Source organism: Manis pentadactyla, chromosome 1 (genome assembly GCF_030020395.1).
Source record: "Manis pentadactyla isolate mManPen7 chromosome 1, mManPen7.hap1, whole genome shotgun sequence".
NCBI classification, from domain to species: Eukaryota; Metazoa; Chordata; class Mammalia; order Pholidota; family Manidae; genus Manis; species Manis pentadactyla.
In genome coordinates, this window is record NC_080019.1 from 7,161,090 (window position 1) to 7,185,196 (window position 24,107).

Genomic DNA, 24,107 nt, shown 5'->3' on the forward strand with positions numbered 1-24,107 from the left:
TGGCAGTCTGCACCCTGACTGCTGAAGCTGGGACCTGTACCTTGGTGGGTGGGCCCATGGAGGGACGGCTCTCCCCGCCCTCCTTCACCCCCCAAACCCTGTTGCTGCGCCTGCTTTTGATCCCTGCAGCCCTTGCAGAGACCCGGGCAGTGCCACCTAGACAGCGCCGACTGGACAGCATTGCACATCCCAGAGCGTCGCCCAGCTTCAGTGCCAGGGCCCTTTCCTGCTGGGCTCGTGGGGAGGCGGTCTGTGGGGGCTGGCACCTTGCAGATGGGGTGGTGGGTGTGGGCTGGGGAGAAGCACCGGCCAGGAGGCCGAGCCACCACGCAGCCAGGGCTGGAAGAACCCCGGAAGGAAGCCGTGGCTTCTGCCGCTTCCCAGGGGCATAGCCCAGTGATCTTGTGCCCACCAGTCAGTGCCTTTCCCGCCTGTCACCTGAGTCCCTTGCGGCCTGTGCTGTGAATCACGGCCTGGGGGACACCCCGAAGCCGGGGCAGAAGCCCTGGCTCGGGATTGGCACGCTGCACTCTTGGCTGCATGGTTTCAGATCTCGTGTTTAGACTCTGGAGGACCTCCAGAAAGCTTGTTCTACAAAACCCCGGGTTCTCTAGGGACTTGAAGCCCCTCAGGAGTGATGCCAGTTTCCCTGCCCCGGGTGGGGTCGTGTGGGGCCCGGGCCCAGCCTGGGAAGCAGAGCCCCAGTGGGGTTGCTTGGCTGCTGCACGTCAGGGCCCCACGGGAAGGAGCCAGAGATTAATTAGCTGCTGTTAATTACACGTGGGGGTGCCTGGCGCCACCTCAGCCCCGCTTCCTAACAGCTGTTTGCAGGTGACACTCTTGCCCAGCGCCCGCCCCGCGGTGCCTGAGGTCAAGTAAACGGCCGGGTGGGACGAACCGCTCACACCGACTGGCGCCAGGACCTCAGCCTGCCAGGCGCTGCATCGCCGCCGTTTCCTTCTGTTTTCCAGAAGGCCGTCGGGGCCGGGAGGCCAGGAGTGCACCTGTCTTTGAGCTTTGTCTCTGCAAACAGTATTTGGAGCTGAAAGGGACCTTCTCACGGGAAGAGGCAAAAACCAAGGGAAGATCAGGGACTCTCGGGTCACAGAAGCCCAGCTTCTGGCCCCCAGCCGTGCCTCTTTCTCTTGTGCCTGAGCAGCACCCAGCAGCCAGCCACCTGCCGGCCTCTGCTCAGCGCCCCGCGGCCGGCCCCCCACCAGCCTGGGCCCCGCCCTGGTGGCCCGGAGCGTCTCCAGGCTGTGGGAATGGGACGCATGCTCGGGCCGGGTCTGCTGCCCAGCAGCCCACAGACAGGGCTCCGAGTGGGCAGCGCTCCCTGGCAGTGCCTCAGCGTCCCGTCCCTGCTGCCCAGCACCCCTGGCCTGGGAGGTGGTGTCTTTCTGTTTCTTGAGGCCCAGTGGCCATGCAGCAGGACGCCCGGAGCTGGCAGTGTGGCCTCGGAGGGGGCGTCGCCTTCCCGTGGGGGCGGCGGCCTGCTGGGAGCCCCAGGCCCTCGGGGGCCTGCCCTGCCCAGGGCTGGCCTTGGCTTCCTTGCTGTCGCCACTGGCACCCGGGGACCACCTGCCGGGCGTGCGCCCCGACTTGCCTGCTGTCGGTTCTGTGCCCTGCTTCTCTACGCGACCTTCCCAGCCCAGAGGCGCCCCTTTCAATCTGCTTTCCGTTAGTCACTTTGGTCCGCTGATGGGGGTTCCAGCGGGGCCCCTTTCTCCGAGGAAGGAGCCGCAGGTGCCCGGCCCCGCGGGCAGAGGTGCAGCCCCTGCTCCCCAGAGAGAAGGCCAGAGTCGGGGGGTGGCTGGACGTCCAGCTACTTAGGGGAGCACTTGCTGGGCTCCTCTGCCCTGCGGGGACGGCAGCCACCCCCGGAGGTCCGCGGGTACCCGGGAGGCAGGCCGAGGGGAGCTGCGGCCCAGCGGGGTGACTGGTGGGGGCGCCCGGCCGGTGTGTGGAGGCCGCCCTGGGCCCTGAGCGGGTGCCGGACGCCGGACGCCGCCTTTCGCCCCCACCGCAGGCCCCCCCGCGACCCCACCCCGCCGCCCTGCTGCCTGCCCGGCTCTGGGCCGAAATCCCGGGCGGCGGGGGACGGGCGGCGGCTCTCGCCCTCCCGGGAAGGGCCTCGCCCGGAGGAGTGGCGGCGTCGGGCTGTGGCCGGACCGGCCGAAGGGCCGCCGCTGCCGAGACCCCGGCCCTGCCGCCCCTCCTGGCTCACCGGCCCCGTGGGACCCGGCACCTGCCCCGGCCCCGGCCTCGGCCTTGCCTGGGCCCCGCGCGCCTGCCCTGCCGCCGGGACACCGACCGCTGTCCGCACACGCCTCCCTCCCGCGGAGAAGCCCGTCGGGCCTTCTCCTGGCCGGTCACACGGACGGGGCTGGGGAGTGTCGGAACGTCTTCTCCGGGTGCAGAGTTCTGTGCATTTAGTGGTTCACATATGAAAACGTGGCTTTGATTGGGAGAGTATATTATTGATTTCGTACACATATAATGGATTAAAAAAAAACCCCAAAGGCTGTAATGACTTGTAAAGACTTCTTGATTTGTACTGTATAATGAACTAAAACGTCTGTAATTTTGTACCGTGTATGCCTTTCCATCACGACCAGCAGCTTCTAAATAAAGCCGGATGATTTCTCGCCCACGCCTGCGGTCATTCCTGTAGCGTCCCCTCCCCGACCCTGGTGAGGGGTGTCTGGGCTCGTTCTGGACTGGCCCCCAGCCACTGAGGGGGGCTTTTCAAGGTTGGGACTGGGAGTCGTCTTCTAGCCCCCCTCCCCAGCACGCTGTGATTCGGACTGAAGACCCCAGGGGCCTCCCTAGTCCCAGGGCTGTTGCATCCCCCTTACTCAGGACCTCTTCCCGGCGCCGAGAACCAGTAGAAACCCCTCATGGCCCCTAGACCCAAGGTAACGGGCCTCTGGGCTAACAAGAAGAGAGCTGGCCTGGGGACAGGCTGGGGGGCCCGACGGCTTCCCGGGAGCAGGGATGTCCCGGCCCTCAGGCCATGGTACCACCATCTGGCCTGACCTTGACCTACCCCACGGCCGACTCCCAGCCGGGGAGCCAAAGACCTCATTCCTGGGTTGCACAGGATTGTGGCTGTGGATGCCGGCAGAGCTGGTCACCCGCCTCCCCCGCCCTGCCCCGGCTGCAGAACCCATGTCACTCTGTGGGCCCTGCTTGCCCACGAGGCTGCATTGCCAAGACATCACCCCTAGCTGTGCCAACTGCAGGTTCACAGCAGCTACGGGGTGGCAGGCCAGCCCCTCCAACCCGGACGAAAAGCAGGCCCCTCTGAGATCGCCTGCAGCATCCTACTCGTCCCAGGAGGACAGCCCGGCACCCGACTTGCTGGCGGCCCTGCGTCCAGCTGTTCACCCTGTGTCGGTGAGTCACTCGGCCTTTATCTGATACAAAATGTACTTGCAAATGTAGGGCTGCAGCCACTCGGAGGGCTGATTGGACGTGGCCATCAGTCAGAGTGCCTCTTAGCAGGACTTGTTTATATTCCTAAGTCCTGAAGAGTTGTTCTTGGAGATGTGCACTGCCAGAGTGACAGAAATTTGGCAGCCAGGAGCTGCCCCGCTCTGGGGTGGGGGTCCGCATGTGGAATTGATCTAGCTCTTAGGATAAATCTTATTTCTGAGCTGCCACTCACTCTCGCAACTCAATGAGCTCTGCTTTGTCTGTTCGAGCTGGGGGTTGTGTGGTCGCTCAAACCCCATGTGGGCGCCAGTGGCCACGTCACATTCACTTCACAAACTGAGTCACCCAGCAAACCCTGGTGTACCTGCCCCACCTGGGCCCTGAGTAGTGGATGGCACAGCCCCGTGTCCTAGTCGGGTGGTGGGAGCCTGGCTGGCAGGAGGCCGGGCTTTAAGGGCAGAGGAAGTTGCCCCAGGCAGGTGTCTGCAGGACACGGAGGGAGGGGGCAGTGTGGCTCAGCTGGCCCGGTGTGAGGGGCAGACCCAGAAAGTGATTTCAACCCCAGTGGAAGATCAAGGGTTGGAGAAGGTCCTTGGTGTCCCCCACCCCACACACACCCCCGCCACCTCTACTTGGTAACGTAGGTTTGGGGGCAGGTTAACACTTTGCAAAGTCTTTTCTAATCATGTTTAATGAGAAAAGAAATCAGGTTCTCTGCCATGGCATAAAGCAAATGCATCCCTGGCACAGGCTGAGGAGAGTTTAGGCCCTTGGTTCTTGGGCCCCACTTAGGAATTTGATCTGAAACCTTGTCATCTTTAAAGAAACAATGAAGCTCCCCCTTTCTCTCGTTTTGCCTGTTGCTGGTAAAGGCTCAGCCAGGAATAATGGGTCCTTTAAGAAAATGAGGTGCTTGGGGACGTGGCCTGAAGTGGGCAGTGAAGGCACAGCCCCTTAAAGGTGTGGTTCTGGGCTGGAGGAACCGCTAGGATCCCAGTAGTTTTAGGATGTGGGAAGTAAGAGGACAGCCGGGCACCTGGTGCCTCTGGTGAGAGGCCACTGGGCAAGACAGCTTTGGGGAGGCACAGCCCCTCCTGGGGGCAGTGGCGAGACCCTCGCAGGTGGGGTCAGCTGTGGGCGGATCCGGGGCTTCCCGCCCACCAGGGGGGTGTGACTGTCACCCCGACCCCCCACCCTTTTTTGAGCACAAAGGGCACTCCCAAATGAGTTCTTCCCCAAAGAAATCCCAGCCAAGCCTTGTTCAGTTATACATTTTATTCTCTAATAGGTACAATACTAAAATAAACACAAATTAAAAAAAAGTTTTATTAAAACAAAACTGTACAAAAAAGCAGTATACTACATTTTAATTACAGAACAGTCTACTGTCCAAAAGGCACTAATCCAGAATAGGAGATACAATGATACAGGACTCATTTGAACTATTTTAATTAATACAATAGAGCGCTTGTTTCTTTGACCATTTACAGCTAGAAACAAGGGCTTTTTGCTACAGTCATTACACATTGTTATAAATATGAGTCCCACGGGTGAAGGTGCAGTATCGCTCTCCCTAGAGAAGGTCCACGTCGGGAGGGGCTGTCAAGGGGCCGGGCCTGGGCTCCCACAACGTGTCTTCCGGCCTGGCCTCTCCGAGGGCTGGCTTCCGGCTTCCGGCCATAGTGGCAGCTCTTTACCCCTCTTGCAAGTTAGCACCGGGGAAGGGGGTTCTGAGACGCTCCAGGGAACTGGGGCTGGAGGTCTGGGTGGTGAAGCGCCAGCAGCTCAGCAAAGGGGAGGCATGTGGGTAACCTGATCTGTGGAAGGCAGCCAGAGGGACGGGGCGCCCACGGACACCAGCAGGCTGGGCACCGCAGCCTGGCACAGCCCCTACGGCTTTCCAGGCAGACTTCCGGCCCAGAGATGAGAGGTCCTGCGCCCCCGCCCGTGGGCCCGGAGGAGAGCCTGCTGGTGCCCTGGAGTCCCTTGCTCGGGAAGCTGATTTCCAGCCACGGGGCCATGCCCTCCCTCGGCCCCGCCTCAGGCCCCGGGCGGCTCCCGGGCAGCAGGGGCCCAGCTCTGCCCACGTCTCTGCTGGGTGGTCCAGACCACTCTCAACCCCAGGCTTCCTTCTCTGTAGACTCTGGACCCCAGGAGGAGAGATACTGCAGCTTCCCCGACAGTGTCATACACGTAAGACAAAGACAGGCATCTGATGTTGACAAAAATAAGTAACAAAGAAATAGGATTAAACCAAATCTCTTCTCACAGCATCCTATACTACATCCTCCTTCTGCTTAGCAGAAAATTGTACGTACACAAAAATACAAATACACAATTTTGTAGAACAGTCTGATTTTAATATATTTATATATATTTATATTTATACGAGTGGCAGGTTAGTACATTATATAGAGCTTTTTGCACTTTTGGCTCATATGCAACAAGGCTTATAAATTCAGCTTTAGCTTTCATTCAGGTTTTATAGCTTTTGAACAATTGTTTTCACATTTAAAGCAGCATCCAATTTGCACTAGGAGTTCTTGGTGATTATGGGAAAGGCGGGGGCAGGGCTGGGGCAGATACACCTTCCAGTGTGTGTGGCAATGGCGGGGCTGCTCGGGACAGTTGGCCATGATGACCCCTTGAGGTAGACTGGACACCTTACAGCAGACTCAGACCCAGGTGCGACCCCCCTCAGGGACCCATGGTGCACGAGATGGGGGACAGAGACCAGGAGACGCCACAGGGAAACACTCAGACTAAGACACACGGCAGCCACGGCAGGGGCCCCGACCGCCCGTCACAGGGACTCGCGGGTATTTGGTGGATGCTGAAGACCTGGGGACATTCCCGGGGCATCAGGCCCGTGGTGCCCGATCCCCCCGGGGCCTGCTGGGTGCTGGCGCCGTTACGGGAGGCGCACTGATGTCCCCCAGCTCCCCGTGTCCCTGCCCCTCTCCTCTCCACAGTCACAGCTGCGCAGCTGACCAGCGCTCGGCAGCCCCCGGGGGGCCAGGTGACTCCAGGGGAGCAGGGGGCGCGGGCCGCCGAGGAGGCCAGCCTCTCCTCTCCACGGAGCCGCTGGCTCTGCCACCCGCCTGCCTCCCTCCTCCTGCCAAGTCTCTGGCAGACCTGCCCGGCTGTGTGAACACGATCGCCCAGTTTGGGTTATTCCATTGTCTGAACAAAAATGCTGGATTATTAATGAAAATAAAGTGCCTGGATATGGATTGTTCTGTTTTGCAAACCGTGTAATGCTCCACAAATCATCCGAGCGCTGCTGCACGCGGCTCACGAACAGACCGCAGCCACGGCAGAATCCTCGTGTTTCAACTCCGAATAAAGGCCCAGAATTTAGGTCTGACTTCTAAAAAGCAGCAAGCCTCACGCTCCCTTTCAAGGCCGCACCTTTGCTGCACCCCTGCGCGCAGACACCCCGGGCCCCTCGGGCCTCGGAGGAGGACCAGGGGAGGCAGCCGGGATCCGGCGACTGACGGCAGCAAGCGCATCATGTGGCCATGGTCACTTGGCTCTCGGCCCTCTTGCATCCGATGCCCCGCTGCCTGCGCGAGGCCCCCCGCTCGCTCTCCGCACCCAGGGGCCGCAGGCCGGGCTGGCCTCAGCCTGCTCAAGAACTAGACCGCAGCCCCCCAGCAGGACCCCAGAAGGGAGCGCAGGAGGAGGGAGGCCGGCGGCTGCACGTGCTTGTCCCTGGGGCCCCCCGGGACCACGGCAGGGAGGGGATGGGGAGGGCACAGGCCGACTCTGGCAGGTTCCAGGGGCCTGTAACTTGCTTAGGCACTTAAAAAAAACGGACTGGAAATGTTACCTTCGGAAGGTACGCACACCCCACGTGACTGTGGCCGAGGCCGTGGCCAGAAGGGGAGCCCATGGGGAAGCGGGAAGGCTGTGGGCTCTTCCGGGGGAGGCAACTGCCACGTTCTTGGTGTCTTGGGGCAGGAGGCGCATCCCGCTGTGCCCGCCGAGGCCTTTCTCTCTCCAGGCCCCACAGACCAGGCCACCAGAGGGCACAGAGCCCAGCAGCCCCTCTGGGCTCCTGGCCACAGAACTTGCTATTATTAGTGTGAGAACAACTAGGAAAAGAAGAGGCCCTTCCGAGAGGACTGTTCTGGCGAAGGCAGCGAGCAATAACGAGAAGCCTGGCCGCGCCGCTGGTGCGTGAAGAGCAGCGCCCCCCGCCCCCCATAACTTTGGTTTGTTTCCGTGATGCCCACCCTCAGAGACACATATTAAGTGGTTCATGGACTCGAACACACTGAAATGTAGCTTTCAAGGCAAATAACAACGCTGCTCCCGACAGGAGCCACTACTGGGCACTCACCTCCACCCGACCCACCTCGCCGCTGCCCCGCCACCTCTGCCCCTCCGAATCTGGCCCAGAACCCAGACTTCAATGCAGCATCACTAGCATGGCTGCTGTTTACATCAGTATGGCACTAATGTCGTTTTGTTTCCAGTTTAATAGCATCTATAGATGATGAAGTGGGAAAAGGACCCACACGGGTTCTAATAAAGCAAAAACAGGGAGAGGTTTCTGTGCTCAGAGGAAGCGAGAAAACAAGGCTGAGATTCACACTTGGCCGTGAAGGGAGGGGAAGCCGGAGAAGTCACCAAGGGAACCCGGGTGTGCGACGGTGTCCCCACTGGCCGGGAGGAGCCCGCATTCTGACATTCCAACAGCCGGACCCCCCGGACCTGCACCGACAGCTGAGCGGGCGGCCCCGGCCCTTCCTCCCTTCACCCCATGGTGGGTTTTTGTTGGGGGAGTGGAGAATCAACCCCATCAGCCAGCTAATGACACAAGGGCCCTATAAGGGGACCCGAATCCCAGGGAGTCTCCCTGGCGGGCCTGTCCCCGGGTGCCTGGGCCGCGGCAGGGCAGACAGGAGAGACAGAGCCAGAGCCCACCGCCGAAGAACCTCTGACTTCTGAGAGGAAGAGCTGGAGAAGGGGAATCAAAACAGTTTAGTCGAGTCCTCGGGTCAGCTCAGAGCCCATGTCCCTGACGACAGTCACGAGCCACAGGACAGGCAGGAGGCTCACCCCTCCGCTGGACTGTGGGTAGAAAGTTCTCACTGAGCCACGGTCTAGCTCTGTCTCCAGGCAGCTGTTGCTTGCCGGCCACCTAAGGCTCATGAGGAGCCACGGAGCGCAGGGTGAGGTCGACCCCAGTGTGACCCCAGAGCCTCCGTCCCCACCAGTCCTGGCCCAGCCCCACGGCCGCTCATGACTGTGAAGGGCAGGATGCAGAACGAGTCGGAATGGCTTTGCAAAACCCTTGTAAACCAAGCAGGATGCGTCAATAACAAGAGCACTGAGAAAAATGCTGCAAGAGCTGAATAGAGAGGACGGGAAGCGCGCAGTCTTCACAGTCTCTGCCTCCACTAGCTGTGACCACACCCAAGGAGTGCTAGTAAATTCTAGCTCCCCTCAGACCTCAGACCACAAGACAGTGTAACATTTCTTCCCAGTACAAGACAAGACCTCCGCGTTCACCTCCTGGAGACCGGGGGGAGGGGGGGCTTGAAACAAGCTTCCACATCACAGCTCTGAGAGCCACTGTTTCTGTCACCGTCACTAACTGAGGGGAGAGGCCAAGGGGAGGGGACGCTCCGGGGTCTCCATCATCGCGCTGACACGGGGCCAGTGCCAGAAGGACTCAAGTGCAGAGCAGGATGGCAGCCACGTGACAACACGCCGGCAGGGATTACCCAGCACTGTCCTGGGAGAAAATGTAGGGATTTCTCATTCACATCCTACCAAAGGTGAAAGAAGCAGGACTTAACCTGCCTCCATGGAGGAGGTCCTGCTCAGTGTAGGTTCTGTGAATCTTCAACAATAAATGAGACCGTGAAAACACTCAGCCCAGTGGCTGGCACACAGCACGTGCTCAGCAAGCGTCCCTGTTATGACGAGCTTCAAACGCTCCCGGAAGTCTGAATGTTTGTCTCGCAGCGCTGATCTACAATGATGCCAACTTTAGTTCCTTGCAAGAACTTCTGGTGTTTTCTCCCCGAAAATACACATTTCACAGGTAAGCACTACCTATATGTTCACTGATGCTGGCGACTGGCTTTCTCTTCTGTTCTATGTTAGCAGGAGCTGCTTGTGGTAAAGGAATATATGGTGCAGGGTTTTCTCAATCACCAAAGTGGCCTCTGGGAACACCTGGGGACGGAAATATCTACGTACTCCAGTTCCTCTTAAATAGCCTCATCCCTTAAGCAGCACATCTAATACTTTGATCCCTAGAGTAGTAGACTGTTAGAAGGTTTAAACTGCAGTGATAATTCTATTTTCTTTGAATGTAAGCAGATAATCAGAATGCTCAGCTGGCTGTTTTAATGCATGTCTCACCAATCACAGAATTATATTCCAGACCATTCTCAGAATTGCTGATCTTAAAGACAGATTCTCAATTCTAATTGAGATAGTTATCTTTCAGCAGCTGGGAAAATAAGAAAAGGGATAGGACACTCTGCTTTTGGGACTCATAAATCCACAATCATGCCAACTGTCACACACCGATTGCCCCCCGCAGAGCCTCAAGGGCAGCACGTGTATTCTGAACGCAGGCGGTGGCGGTGGCGGTGGGGGTGGGGCTGACAGTCGTTTTTAGATCTTACAGGAAGAGACACTGAGTAAAAACCTTTTTGGTATTATTTTTCCTGATCTAGCCCAACTACCACACAGTTGACTGTAGGTGTTTTGAGAGGAACAAAAATAAAAGAACCCCAAGGTGAAACCCTTCCCACCGGGTGTGTGTGTGTTCGGGGTGGGGGAGAGGACAGTCGTAAAGCAGCAGCCCATCTCGGCGCTTTCCCGAACCTCAACTTCAGCATTTGCATTTGGATTCCTGCTGACAGGGGAGAGTGGGAAAGACCTGGGAAAGGACAGCATCAAAACAGGAACACGAGCAAGAGCTGTATTTCCTTCAGTGGCTACTAACCAATCCTGGAGTGTCCAGACCTGAAGAAAGACATGGGGGCCTCACGGGAACGAGGCAGCTCGTGGAGGGCCACCTGGCACTACGTTGGTGCAGACTCACCCTTGATCATGAAACTAAATACTTCTTCAAGTGACGGAGACATCCAAACAGCACAGCGCTAGAGGAAGGCTAGATAGTGACACAGCAGCGTGCACTGGCGTGAGGCCCAGGGCGAGAACAGCGGGCATCCTGGGCAGCGGCTGCACGACGCTCAGTGGGTGGGGTGGACGCAAGAGGAGGGAAGAAATGGGAGGGACAGAACACAGATTTGGAAGGGCTGGGGAGACAATCCCCGACAAAGCAGAGCAGTGGGGCAAACCCCAAGAAGCACAGGCCGCTGTGCAGAGCTGTGTGGGAAGACCTGGGCACATGCACGCGTCCCTCTGCTGCGGGAACACTGGGCACTGCGCACACCAGTATGTATGTCACCCAGTTGCGCAAAGCCCAAAGCCCATATGTGTTCATCATGCTATCTGCTCTAGATCATGATTCAATGAGGAAAACCCTTCTTAACTCATGTATAAACACCCATCTGACAAATACTTCTGATAGTGATCACAATGGAAATATCAAATAACCAAGGAAACACTTAATATGCGAGGGAGCTCATTAGACAGTAAACGTCCTGAAGTCAGGCCAACACACTACTGGCTGGCTAGCAAGCAGGACAGAGTCATCGAGGCCTCTCACCGGCTGACCCAGTGTGGGATTCTGGCTGAAGCTGATGGCGGAGAGAGGCGTCCCACAGCGGGCAATGACCAAAGGCTTCCGTTCTAAAGCTGAAACAGCTCCAAGTCACTCTCTTTCACTTAGGAGAGGACAAGGACACCACATCATTCTTTTAGTTTACTGAGCCGCTGTTCCGAATGTTCCTGGGAGCATTTGTGTTGTGCTAAAAGGGGATGGGGAAATGGGAGATCTGCCATTTCCAATCACATAAAGGACAGAAATCCTTTTAATTATGACCATGCCAATCTACATCCTGCTAAAACAGCTAATTACATGTCAGGAGGACGTTCAGTCATTCAGAACAATTGTCATTATATTTTTATATATTCATTCTATGTCACCCCCCCTCATTTCCATGGTTACACTTTGAAAGGATTCAGGCAAACCTTAATTTGATCACAGCACACCGTGTGAATCTCAGAGTTAATTATGGCTGAACAGAGCTACTTCTATTTAAAAGAGAAAATGAAAATGGAGTCACAGGAGCCAGCATCCCAGGAATGTGGAGCCAGGAGCCGAGCCGTGTGCATCATGCCTCCAGGTCTGCTGTGCAGGTGTGGTGACAGTGCGCGCTGAGCGGCTGCCCCGACTGGCTGCACCAGGGGCTCAACACCCACCGGGCATGAGACTGCTGTCCAGACTGGGGCAAGCCGATCTGAGAACGTGCCCAGTACGAGGGAAGCCAGGAGGAGGGCAAAACCCCCGGCAGGTGGATCCTTTGGGAGCTAACGGCTGGGAAGCGTGTGGGTAACTGTCAGTGGTGTGTGAAAATGCCAGTTAGCAAGTAGATGTACTTTTCTGCTCATTGCTTGGCCCCAAGTGTCACATGAAGCATGACAAACAAGAAGTCCAGAAACATGCACACGTATAATCCCACAGAGCGTACCTCATCCTTGGGGTTCTTGGGTGGCGGTAAGAAGGGGACGGTAAGAAGGGGATGGAGGGGTCCTTGGGTGCAGCTGGCTTTACCCTCTCTTCTCTCCTATATTTATTCCCCTCTTGATTACAAAAGAAAACCATGTTCCAGGAAACTGGATTCCTCAGATCATCAGCTAGCTTTCTGCTGCTCTCTCATCCCCACCAAGAAAGAATAATGAAGCTGATATAGGAACATCTCAATTTATAAACTCCCAGCTCTGAACACACATGGATGACAGTCAGTGAGCCTACGAGCACTGGCCTCTCCGTGGCAAGAACAGTAGCTTATCACTTAGAGAATTAAGAACAGTCTTTCTGGACACAGCCAGTTGGCGAGCGGAGTTGCGGTGACTGGAACGGACCTAGAGACTTGATGCATTTAAAGGGCCTTTCTCACCACCTCAGCATGGTAGTTCCGAGAGTGGGAAGGAAATCTCTCCTTGTAAGTGACAGTCACCTTCTGAAAAGAGGAGCATACAATGAGGGAGACCCCAGCACAGAAAGCAAGGGGCCTCTGCTCTGGCGGCTCCCACTAGGGGGTCCTTACAGGGCCACCTGGCCGTCCTGAGCTGCCTCCTAGGGAAAACCTGTTCTCCCTGTGGGAACAGGACACCTTTAAACTGGTAAGGCAGGTCTCACTGAGTAACGTGCAGTAGACAGCACAGACGTTGAGAGGACGAGGGCCTTCGGCACATGCCGCCCAGTGCGCCAAGTTCCACGTGGCTGACGACGGACCTCCAAATCTGAGTGAACATCCTGCTCTTTAGAGAGCACACAGGAAGGAACGTTTTATCTGTAGTTCCCACCCCTGCCCGCTGCGTCCCCACCCCTCCCCACTCCACCCCAAGCCCCACAAAGATGCCACCAGTGGGAGCTGGTCAATGTGCCCAATCCACTTGGGAAACCTTGACAAGCAAGTCCGGCTCAGTAAAGCTATAAATGGATCCGGCTGGCTTCGGTGCAGCCCCGTGACCACAGCAGTGAAACATCACTAATAACCACAACAGCAGAATGACACGATCTATCACCGCTCTGATGTAAATCGCAGATGTACCAACACGGAAAAGCAACACACAACATGGAGAGTCAGGACTAGCTGCTACTGAGCGCAAGATCACCAACGACGAGACAAATTATTGCCAAAGAATCTGTTAGGACTCACTGGGGACAAAATAACTGTGGTTACTCTCTGAGCAAAAGAAGACAAAGCAATTTTAAAGGCAGAGTCACAAGTTAAGCAGGAAGACTGCTTCTAACCGAACCCTTTTAAGACCAAGAGAATAAGGACTTGAAGTTCACATTTTCAGGACAGGGGTGGGGGACCATTCACGGAAAAGGGACCTTTTCCCTGTTATGGGCGGAGATAACGTAGCTGGTCGGTGGAGTACGTAGCTGGTCAAAAAGATGGGCTGCCAGACAGGCAGGGCTGTTTGTATGGAGAGCTGGAGCCGGACACCCACCCCACGAGCTGCGGAGATGAGCAAGCCCAGCAGGGTGGTCTGCTCAGCCCGGGCCTCAGCGCCAGGCCGGGGGCGGAGAGGCGTCAGCGCGGGCCGACGGTGCAGCTGGAGGGCCCCTGTAAGTGGGCGCGTTTCCACTTGGCGCCTGATGGTTGGAATCCGAGAGCGAGATTCGTATCGAGGGGCCTCGCGGGAGGACTGAGGCGGCCATGTGGGCGATCTTCTCAGGCGCCGCTCCCTTGGGGGCCGGGGCACCGGGGTGCCTGGGCCCAGCAGAGGCCCAGCTGCCTCTGACTCACCTCCTGTGCACTGAGCTAGAGCGAGAGCCACCTTACAGGGCTCGTTCTGCCCCAGGATCTTCTTTCCTGTGAGGAAATACGGGACACGGGGGGAGGGGTTGTCCCACCAAATGGCAGTGTGCAGTCCGTCCAGGTCCTGTAGGTAGGGGGCGGGTGAGCACACCTGTCAGCCACTTACAGGATCCAGACGACGCAGAAAACTGCCTTAAGGAATGATTCCCACTCAGCAACTGCTGAAATAAATGGAGGCATCCTGTTGGTACCGACTGCCCTCCCTGGCCTTTCATCTGATGTCAGGGTGCAACAGAGGCAGAAATCTCATTAGGATAGTCTGTCTTTAAAACGCTCCTCTGTAAGGCTATGTTTTAAGTAGGGTAGGAAGTTTACCCATATGACTATAGTAATTCGACCAAAGTGTCTTTAAAAAATAACGACAGACAAGTTACATAAACTGCTGACAAGCCCCCCACCCCCCCACCACGCTGCGGGTCTCCCCAGGGGCAGAGCAGACCCTGGAGTAGTCCCCTGAGGCCTGAAGAAAGTAGAGCATGAGTCAGAGAAGAAAGAACAACCAAAAAGCACAGAACAGGATTTTTTAAAGAGCCTGGCTATTTTTCCGTAAGAGAGCAGTTTAGAGTCTCTATTTTAATACCACCTCTCAAACCTGAAAAAGCATAAGAAAAAAATTTACTGTCCAAATACATTACAGATTAGACAGCGGCAACTCTACATACCATCCTAAGAACTAAGGTAGCCTGGACAAAACAGGGGAATTGAACCTGGTAACAAACAAAAAAACCAACGGTACAGTTAAATCTAGGCCCCCCAAAACCAAGTTTCTACTTCTGGTGAAAAAAGCAGCAGCTGCATGTAAGGCAGGTGGGTCTTCCGGGCGGGCCGGCAGTCTCCCTTAACTAAAGCAGAATTCTGGGGGGAAGCCGCCTCCGTCTGGCTCCTCCCGAGCGCGGCAGGCACAGCCTCCCAATCCCCCCCACTGCGGAGGGGCCCTGGTGCTGCCTCCGTCCCTGCACGCGCTCCTGCATCCTCGGAAGCCTTTTTCCTTCCTTAAAGGTCTTAAAACAATGAAAAACCTCTTAGCTCTTCTCTGGCAATCACTGTATTTCTATAGAAACTGCAGCTGTCTTAACAGTTTGAGTCTGTTTCTTTAAAAAGACCAGCAAGAACAAATGATACCAGCAATCCCATCATAAAGAAGCTATCAATTATAATAATCTCCTTACAATAAATCATGGATGTGACTTGTCAGTGTGTTTTTCTCTCTCCTTTTCTTTCTGATTCAACCAAGAAAAAGACTAAACTTCCACTGAAATGGATAGATAGATACAATATGTTATATTTCTTCTAAGTAATATTAAAAGGAAAGAAAGATAACAATCTCCTAATTGAAATAAAGTCAAAGACACCAAGAAAGAAAATGAGTGGGCGGATCATTCCTGAGAATAACAAATGCTACTCTTGAATTTGTTGGTTCAAGTAATACAGTAAAACAGGAAAGACGACTCCATTTTACTTCAATGCTTATTAGCTGGAAAAAGTATACACATTTTCCCCCTGAAATCCATGGACGAGGGCAGGCGCAGGCCCCGCCTAGAGCTCTTTAAAATCACAGACCCGCCTATGGTGGCACTTCTGCCCTCGCAAAGGCTCCCACACTGATATAAGCAGGATTCACAGGAGACGGTCCGTCAGCACGTGCCTCACATGCATGTGCCTCGAGTGGAGTCAGACCAGCTGAACTGGCGGATACTCAGAATCTCACTAGCAAGAAAGTTAACATGAAGAAGGTGAGTAAGCCCCAGGCTCCCTCAGTGGTTTTAGGTGGAATACACCGGGTGGGGAAGAGGGATGGGGAGGTAAGGAAATGGCACTTTCCTTCCATCTTGGAAATCGTTTTTAGGTGATGGACAGACAGAAACACTGCCTAATGGCCAGCCCCATGTCCCCTCTGCACAAGGCTCCCCTGTGGGCAGAAAGGAGAGACGGAACAAGGCCGACACACAGCAGTCACACCTCCAACGCACCTATGCTGCTATAGTGAAGGCCGTTTCCTCTTACTCATGGTGACAGCGTGTCATCTAATTGCGATACCAATATATCATTTTCATACAAGGCCAGCAGATGTAATTTTCTTTGATGCATGAATAGTTAATCATTTTGCTACTAAATAACAAGGTGATCACAGGGTGACTTTATAACGCAAGTTCACTGTTTGGTATTTTGAGTTCTCGAAATGAAGAAAAGATTTATCAAATATAAATATCTTTAAAAAGTAACAAAAGTGCTACATACGTGATCAAGGAAAAAAATTCCATTAGTTACTGCCGCTTAAAGTTGATTAAACTTTACAAATATTACCACATCCACTATCAATATGGCTTCCAATTATTAAATAAATTGCCTGTAGCAATATAGCTTTTCACACCTCTACAAGGACAGGGTAAAGAGAACACCAAAGCAGTCATATCCCGTTGTACCTCACAGACCCACCACGGAAGCAGCAAACGTCCCCTGCTTCTGTCTGCTCCCATTTAGGGGAGTGTTTGCTTTTGTGATGGTTGGTCAGCAGAATCCCACTATGAAGTATGCTCCAACCTCTCAAACTGAGGGGGCTTTAGTTAATGGACACAAAGACTGGAAATGCATTCACTCAGTTTTGACCTTAGCCTCTTTTTTGGTAGCAGGAAAGGGGACATAGACAGGAGGCAAGCCAGCTTCCGTGGTGGCCTCCAGTGCTTTTGCAGGCAGGCGGGACACCTGTGCCACATAAGGGACAGTGGTTCTGAGACCTGAACTTAATATCCAGGAGTCATTCAGCTCAGGGATTTTTTTTTTTCTCCAATGCTCTCAAGCTGAGTTTTTTTTTTTTTCATGACTTCTTTAAAATCTTTTTTTGTTTATTTTAATCATGGTCCCAAAGGCAGAAGGCAGTATTTCATCTACTCAGTCACACAGCTTGTGAGAGGAAAGGATGTCTGTGTCAGGCATGTTAACATCAACCAAAATCTGAGATGGAGTTTCTCCCCTGACATTCTTGGCACAGCACCCAGAAAGAAGTGTGATGTAGCCACAGTGTGGCTGTTAGGAGGCACGGCTTATTGCAGCTGGGAATCAGGTACTCCCACGCTGAAGTGGGGCTCTAGTGTTCTTTCTACTCTGTGCATACTCCCCAAATGATGTCTGTCCATTCTGGGCCACACTACCTCAGCTTGCAGCCTATCGGTCTTGGGGAAGGAAAAGGAGTACAGCCTAGTGTTACAGGAATCTAAAGGTACCCAAGGTTACACGGAGCCTAATATTGGAGAACTGAGGGCTATCTATATACCTGGAAGCACTTTCCTGGAATGCTAAGACAGAGCAGCGAGATCTTCTAGCCTTGAGGGCTGGGAGAGGGAAGTTTGGTTGGTCAGTCGGTTGGCTATTATTTACTGGGAATTAATACTGAGAGAGTATATGCAAAGGCTGAGGGCACCATGCCATCTTCACAGAACAAGACCCTAACGGCTAACTGACATACAAGAAAACTGCAAGTTATACTGTAAGAACACATGTTAAGGACCGAGGAAAGTTTGCTAAGGTGCTACGTCTACACTAAGGTAACCTCTTGTGTTCAACCCTCCCTGATCAGTCGTCATCCAGGGCCTCTGTCTTGATTTCGCTGGCTCCTTGTCGGGCCAATGCCAGGATGGTGTGGTTGACTGCTGCCATTTCCACAGCTAACGAGATGGGGTCTTGGTGGTCACTATGGCTAGTGCTGTCATCCTAGATGCGCAGAAAGAAGCAACATTACTAGTGTTGGGAAAATTCTCTAGCGCACAGGAAGGCATGCTTGGGCGAGGGGAAGCAGACATTCCTGGGGGCAGCAGTGCAGGGAGGGGGGCGTGGCAGAGGAGAGGGAAATCTATTTAAGTAGACACTGAATGGATATAGGTCCAGTGACTTCCAGTTGACATTTTTATGATTCAACAAATGAAAAGCATGAAAATATTTTCTTCTTGCTGAGAATTTTACTCCTCTCAGAAAGCCTGCTGGTGATGATCATCAAGGTTTGCAACATCACTGGCCCCTGGAGGCGCCACACTGGCAAGTGATGACGTTCTGGGTTGGGACTCTTCCCAAGAGGTGATCAGAATTCATGGTGTCTCTCTACTGAACTGAAAACTAGACAAAACAACAGACACCAGTATCTTACAGGTAAAAATGCATTTTAGTAAAAGAAAGAGAAAGGACTCTCGGTTTCCCCAGGACAAAGCATAACTGCCAGAACGGCTGCGGGAGAAAACGTGTGGGGCTGGTGCCATCCTGCTGGAAGGCGGCCATGGGAGGGAAGCACAGGCAGCATATCTGGCGGGGTGTGAGGTGCTCTTTCCTCGCACAGACCGATGTGCTAAGCAATAAAGCCGTGAAGGCAACGGGCACTGCAGGATGCCGGGCAGGCACGGACGGTGCGCCGCAGATAAGCCGAGAGCTTCCCACCTGTCACACCCTCGGGGGACTGCAGCAAGCGCTTTGGGAAGGGGAAGGCCCTTCAGGGGGGACGCTTGGGATGTGTTGCCCTGACTTCCGACTACACTGGTAGATGGAAAAGTAACAGGAATGTTTCCAACTAAAACCTTACAGAACATTCTCTGGAGTAAAATCTGGAGTTACGGGTTGGAGTCCTGAAGGGAGAAAGGCAACCTGCGGGAAGCACGCGCGTTGTTACTCCCACTGTCATGGACGGGCCCTTAGAGTTTAGGAAGGGACCAGCACGGAACTGCGTGCCCTCCCGCAGCACCTGCGCTCAGGCTGGTAAAGGTCAGGCAGGAGGAGCTCGCGGACAGGACGGGACGGGACGGGACGGAGGGGCTGGCTGGGCGCGGGGAACAGGTGTGCGTCCGCCAGAGGAAAGGCAGGCGTGCTGCCGGCCAGGAGAAGACACCATGCGCTCTTTTCACAGTCCAGAAGGAAATAAATTTACAACCTATATGAATTTTAATGAAGTCTGTCAATAGATAAGTGGGGGGAAAACCCCCACATTCTTAGTTACTGAATTATTCCATCCAGTGGCTACAGTTAAATATGTTTTTCTCCCAAGCAATGAAGACTAAGTCAGGGTGGGGTGAGAAGACATGCATTCATGAGAGGATGTGTGTGTCCATGTGCCACAGGCTCTGGAAGAACTGTGCGTCTCGGCCCGAGGGCTGCCGGCACGGGCCGCAGTCGGGGGCCTCCGCCGAGCGCTGCGTCGTATGTGTTTAGGCTTGGGTGCCAGCTACCCAGTGGCCCCTAGTATTTCTCAAACGGTGAGTGTGTGTGTGGTGAATGGTGTAACTTGCTTGTTTGGGTCAGATCCTCCTCTCTTCTTCTACCTTCTCTGCTTCTCTGCCTCCCTCTGAACTTCTTCCCTCCTCCTCCTCCCCATTGCGTACTTGCCAAGTATCCTGTTGTATGACAATAAATCCATGTGGGTGAATAACAATTTCTCACAAATTCAATAGGACAACTGAATCAAATTACATGAAATTCTATACACATGAGCACAGTGGAGGGACATCAGACTGCCTCCTCTTCCCCCCTACAAAACGCACCCACAGAATTGAGTTGTCATACTAACCCCCGCCCCCACCGGCTCTGTAGCCAGAGGCTCTGCTCAGCGGCTCACCTGCTCTGAGTAGTCGTTTCCGTCGACATCATCACTGTTGGAATGGCCTCCTGGACTCTGTACATCTATCCCATGACTCTCCAGGATTGCTGCTTCTTCGAAAAAAGCAAATAGATCCCTAAATCATCTGTTACATTATCAGAATGGCCTACACACTGATTTAAGTTTTCTGTTGAGGAAACTGAAAGGTAATTAAATGAGAACCTAGATTCCTCTCCATTTTGGTCCTTTTAAATTGCAGCCGGTTGCAATCCAATTGCACATGGGTCAGGGGAGGAACACACATGCCGTTCTGGAGCCCCTGCTGCTCTGTGGGCTGTGTGCATGTGGTTGATGTTAGGAGCTTTGTAAATACTTACCAACTGATTGGACAGCTCTCCTGTCTTGGGGTTCTATAAAGTGTTTGAGAATTGCAGTGATGAAAAGGGAGTAAGTCGATAAATGAAACACAATTTTAGAAGCTCAAAACTGACCCTCACCCTAATCTCATCAATTCACATTTCTGAAATGCTCTTTTTAAATCTCTACCTTTTGCTATGTTCCCTACCTATTAAGGCTCTTTCATGCCAATACTATTAATCAGATGTTTCTTAATATTGAAGTCATAGCCCAGTAACAACAAAGAAGCTTAGTGTGTCACATTCCCTCTCTTGAGACCTTGTAAGTATCTTTCATATGCACCATAGGAATAACTGGTCAGGGCCATGTTTAATCACGGGTTCTAGAATATTAAGAACAATGAGTTTTAGAAGTAACAATGCCATTATTATTACAATACAACAGTGTAAATAATATTAACTTTAGGTTGTTAAAAATACAATGAAGAAAAACCTAAGGGCAATTCTTATGTTTTAGGCTGAAAGTTAGGATCATTTAGACCTGCAGTTCTAAACTGAAGTCCCTCTTAAAATAAACACAATGTCCACAACTGCTTCAGAAGAGAAAGCAGCCTCTCTGGTACATTACCAATATTGGCCCTCCTCTTGATCTCCTTCCGTCTGTTTGCAAACCAATTATACACTTTCAGGGAGGTAACTCGTTCCAGGTCTGACAGCTTTTTGCCTGTGAATGCATGCAATACACTTCAGATAACCTATATTTGAGACAAGTTTTAAGGAACAACACTTTTCTTCTGAAACATTCTTTTGATTGCACTTATTGCCAGAATAACAGACACGGAGAAGAGTTATATTTTTAGCATTACCTACTATACTCAAATTATTATTGAATGAGTAAAAACATAAATATACAAACAGCAAGTAAAAACATAAAATGTTTCAATTCAGAAAGCCACACAATATTAAAGATTTCCAATATTAAATACGGCATTAAAGAATTCCACAAAGTCAGCCAGCTGGGGTTCAAAGCTCACATGGGAGTACTTAGAGGCTTTGTTTAATTAGCATCAGTCTAATGAATATGTTATAACTCCTCAAGTTTCCAGATAACTGAAGTTTACTTACATCTTTAAGGCCGTCCATAAAACTAGTTTCCTGCTATCTTAAGCCAGAGGAATAATTCTTACCCATATTTTCCTAAAGACTAAAGGTTCCTCTGACTACCTATTGCTGCGACTATTGCTAGAGCACATGGCACGATTAAGGATCATTTTAGGTTTTAGGTTTATTATCATCTTTGCTGCCAAACGTGACTCCTCCAGACAGCACCAGGTGTACCAGCGAACACACCTTCCCCTCCCTGGCCTTTTCTGTTTCAGCTGAGAGGCACAGTGGGTGGAGAAACCAGAAAACAGGCCAGGGCCCTCCTGCGAGGGTGAAGGGCTTTCCAGGAAAAGTCTGAGTTCCTGTGAGGCTTCAGGGCCGGGACTCTGGGTTGTGTGAAATAGGGTACAGAGGTCATTGGCGCTGACTTTATAGGGTCTACATTGCTAAGCCTGGCTTCTAGCTATGGGAGAATAAATCACTAATTATTATAAAACACTGATACTTGTGTATTTAGCCTTTAAGCCAATCAAATTAACTGGCCAAATGGGGATCAGCGGGATCATCTTGACTGAGAATGGTTTCTGGTGACACAAAACAGAAAATGCGGACTAGTATTTTAGAGAGTGGAAGAAAAGACTTATGGGTGTATAAGTGGCTCTACTAACTGGCGAGAGCAACAGGACCTCAGACTGGAACTGCCCCATGTTGTTCCTAGCTAAGCAGAAATCATCTCAGTGTGGGAAGGAAATAAGACACCATCTCGAAAAAGAATTCTTTCTTTAAGTGGGAATACATAATTACACAATTCAGAACAATTGTAAAAAAAAAAAATCTATCTTCATCTTTTCATTAACAAACCTTGCTTAAATATTCCAAACGTTAAAATTATTTTGGGATTGATATATTTATGCTGTGTTTTAGAAAAAGAAATCTAGTCTTTAAAAAAATAATTTCAGGGTCTATCTTAAGCAGGAACACTCCCTGGAAACTTTCCCCTGTGGACACCTGATGCGGAGCCCCCTAATGGCGTCCCCAAGGGGCAGTGACTGCTCTCCCTAGAGGATGGCATGGAAGGAGCTGGGCACAGCCGTGGGAGTAGAAGAGGTCTGGGTCCTGAACGACGAGCTGCAGCCGAGGGCCCCGACACCCAGCAAGGCGGCCCCTGCGGCCTTACCCGGCTTCTGTATGACTGCATTGCAAGCGTTCGCGATTTCTTCTCTCTTTGCTTCATCTGGGTATTGATTCTCATTGAAGTAGCTGCAAAGGCAACCAATTAAGACATAAAGTTTGTATTTTTAAACGTGCGCTCTCATTAAAACACTAGCCCACTGAAAAATATGTTCTTGATGATGTAATACTAGAGTGTCTAGTCCAGGTTCTCAACAGGATTTTCTGTGGGGATGGAAGGGTCTGTTCTGTACCGTCTAACAGGGCGGCCACTGCACGCAGGTGGCTGCTGAGCACCTGAAATGAGGGTGATGTGACTGAGGAAGTGAATTTTAAAATTTGACTTAATTTTAGTGAACTGAAATTTAAAAGACTGCACGTTAGTGGCTACTGTGTTACCGGAGGCCTACCCCATGGTATCCTTCATTAAAAGATGCCGATGATATAAAAATCACTTGTGACAGGACCAGCTGGTTGAAATCAGAGAGTTGTTATTGAGGCTCTGGTAACAACACGACTTCTCTTACGTGTCATATTGTAGCAGCAAAAATTGGACATTGCCCAGTTGTCCATCAACGGGAGAACAGCAAGAACAAATTAGGGGACATCTATATTTATACACAGCTATTTTAAAATGACTAGGAAGAAAATAAGTTGGAGCTCTATCCATTGACCGGGAGGAGTATTTATGCCATATTCCTAAGTGAGAAAAACAATCTGCAGAACAGTGTGCCTACAAAGATTCCATTATGGAATTTGAAAAATTCCTGTCTCTGTGTCCATAAATCTGCATGGATAAAAGCTGGAAGGGCACACGTCGGGCCATAAATACTGGTTACTTCACAGTGGGGGCAGGGAATTCGTGGAAGGAGATTCAAACATTACTTTTGCCTTTTTCCATATGTTAAAAAAGCATACATTATTTCGGGACAATAGCACCCAAAAGGCTTTCTGAACCCACCGTTAGCATTATCAGGCCTGGGAGACTATCTGTGGAACCAGAATGCTTATTAGGTGACAAGTGCGGCTCTCACCCCCCTCCCTCCTGTCGGCATCGGGGGAATGGACAGTGGAGGCCCCAGCCCTTCCTCTGAACCCGCAGCCCTGCCTTCGCCAGCTCGCCCGTCCCCCACAACGGTCTCCTGCTTTGTTCCAGGAGTTAAGCATCTTCCCACACGATTTTCTGTGACCATTTTTGCGGCTCCAGTGTTCACACTGTGGGGTTTTCCAAGTCACTGTCCCCACAACTGCTCCACCTCCCGGTTCCTATCGACCTTTATCTCTACTCCATTCCTGCTATTTACCGGGGGGGCAAAGACCCTGGGGTAGTTCCACGGACGGCAGCGCAGGAGCCTGTGGGGAAGGCAGAATCCCAGACCCCACTTCAGACTGAATCCGAATCTGGATTTTAACAAGCTCTCCAGGGAATTCCATCGCACCTTCACATGGGAGAAGCATCAGCTTCATCATTTAAAATTCAGCAGCAAACACAATGAAAGCAGGGATTAAGTCCCGAACATTACGCGTCTGCACTGTGGGTAAAGAAGAGAAGCAGGTAGTTCTGACTCCAAGGGGTTTACACTCTGCTGGAGGGGGAGAGAGAGGGCGAGGCGCCTGCATCGGTGTGCCCTCGGCGCGGTCCCGCGGGGTGCCTGCGGGCCGGGGTGCCTGCGGGCCAGAGCGCCGTGGGCACAGAGGACGGGTGCTCGGCGTTGTCTGCAGGAGCCCGGGGGGACTGCGCAGAGGAAAGGCCGTCTGGGGCAGATCCGAGGATGGGCAGGAGTGCACGAGGCAGAGGAGGAGGAAGAGCATCTCACGCAAGGAGAACAGCCTGTGCGAAGGCGAAAGGCAGAAAAAGCCTTGGGGATTCTGAGCCTAGAAAAGAATTTAGTGTGGTAAGAATTTGGGGTTCTTAAAGAAAATGAGGTATTACTCCAGAGAAGTGGGATGGGGCCAGCGCGATAAGCTTTGTCTGTT

The 24,107-nt window shown here is 52.7% G+C and overlaps 2 protein-coding genes across 21 annotated transcripts in view; one reads left to right on the top strand and one right to left on the bottom strand.

The window, feature by feature from the left end:
• The window catches only part of KIF13B (kinesin family member 13B), a 193,005-nt gene extending 170,878 nt beyond the window's left edge, over window positions 1–22,127 (top strand). For 2 of the 6 annotated variants that reach the window (XM_036888819.2, XM_036888821.2), the window contains one exon: window positions 972–2,648. In XM_036888819.2, the coding sequence (XP_036744714.2) occupies window positions 972–1,411 (440 nt within the window). In that variant the 3' untranslated portion in view covers window positions 1,412–2,648. Of the gene's footprint in view, window positions 1–971; window positions 2,649–3,245; window positions 3,383–21,932 lie in introns of those variants that run through there. The other 4 variants (XM_057505396.1, XM_057505412.1, XM_036888825.2 and 1 more) reach the window with 4 other exon arrangements.
• Window positions 4,694–24,107, bottom strand: part of HMBOX1 (homeobox containing 1) — a 171,569-nt gene continuing 152,155 nt past the window's right edge. For 2 of the 15 annotated variants that reach the window (XM_036888831.2, XM_036888829.2), the window contains 6 exons: window positions 22,138–22,220; window positions 20,485–20,580; window positions 19,878–19,910; window positions 19,519–19,613; window positions 19,226–19,297; window positions 4,694–17,636 (listed from right to left, as the gene is read on the bottom strand). In XM_036888831.2, the coding sequence (XP_036744726.1) occupies window positions 17,499–17,636; window positions 19,226–19,297; window positions 19,519–19,613; window positions 19,878–19,910; window positions 20,485–20,580; window positions 22,138–22,220 (517 nt within the window). In that variant the 3' untranslated portion in view covers window positions 4,694–17,498. Of the gene's footprint in view, window positions 17,637–19,192; window positions 19,298–19,518; window positions 19,614–19,877; window positions 19,911–20,484; window positions 20,581–22,137; window positions 22,221–24,107 lie in introns of all 15 variants that reach the window. The other 13 variants (XM_036888833.2, XM_036888842.2, XM_036888836.2 and 10 more) reach the window with 13 other exon arrangements.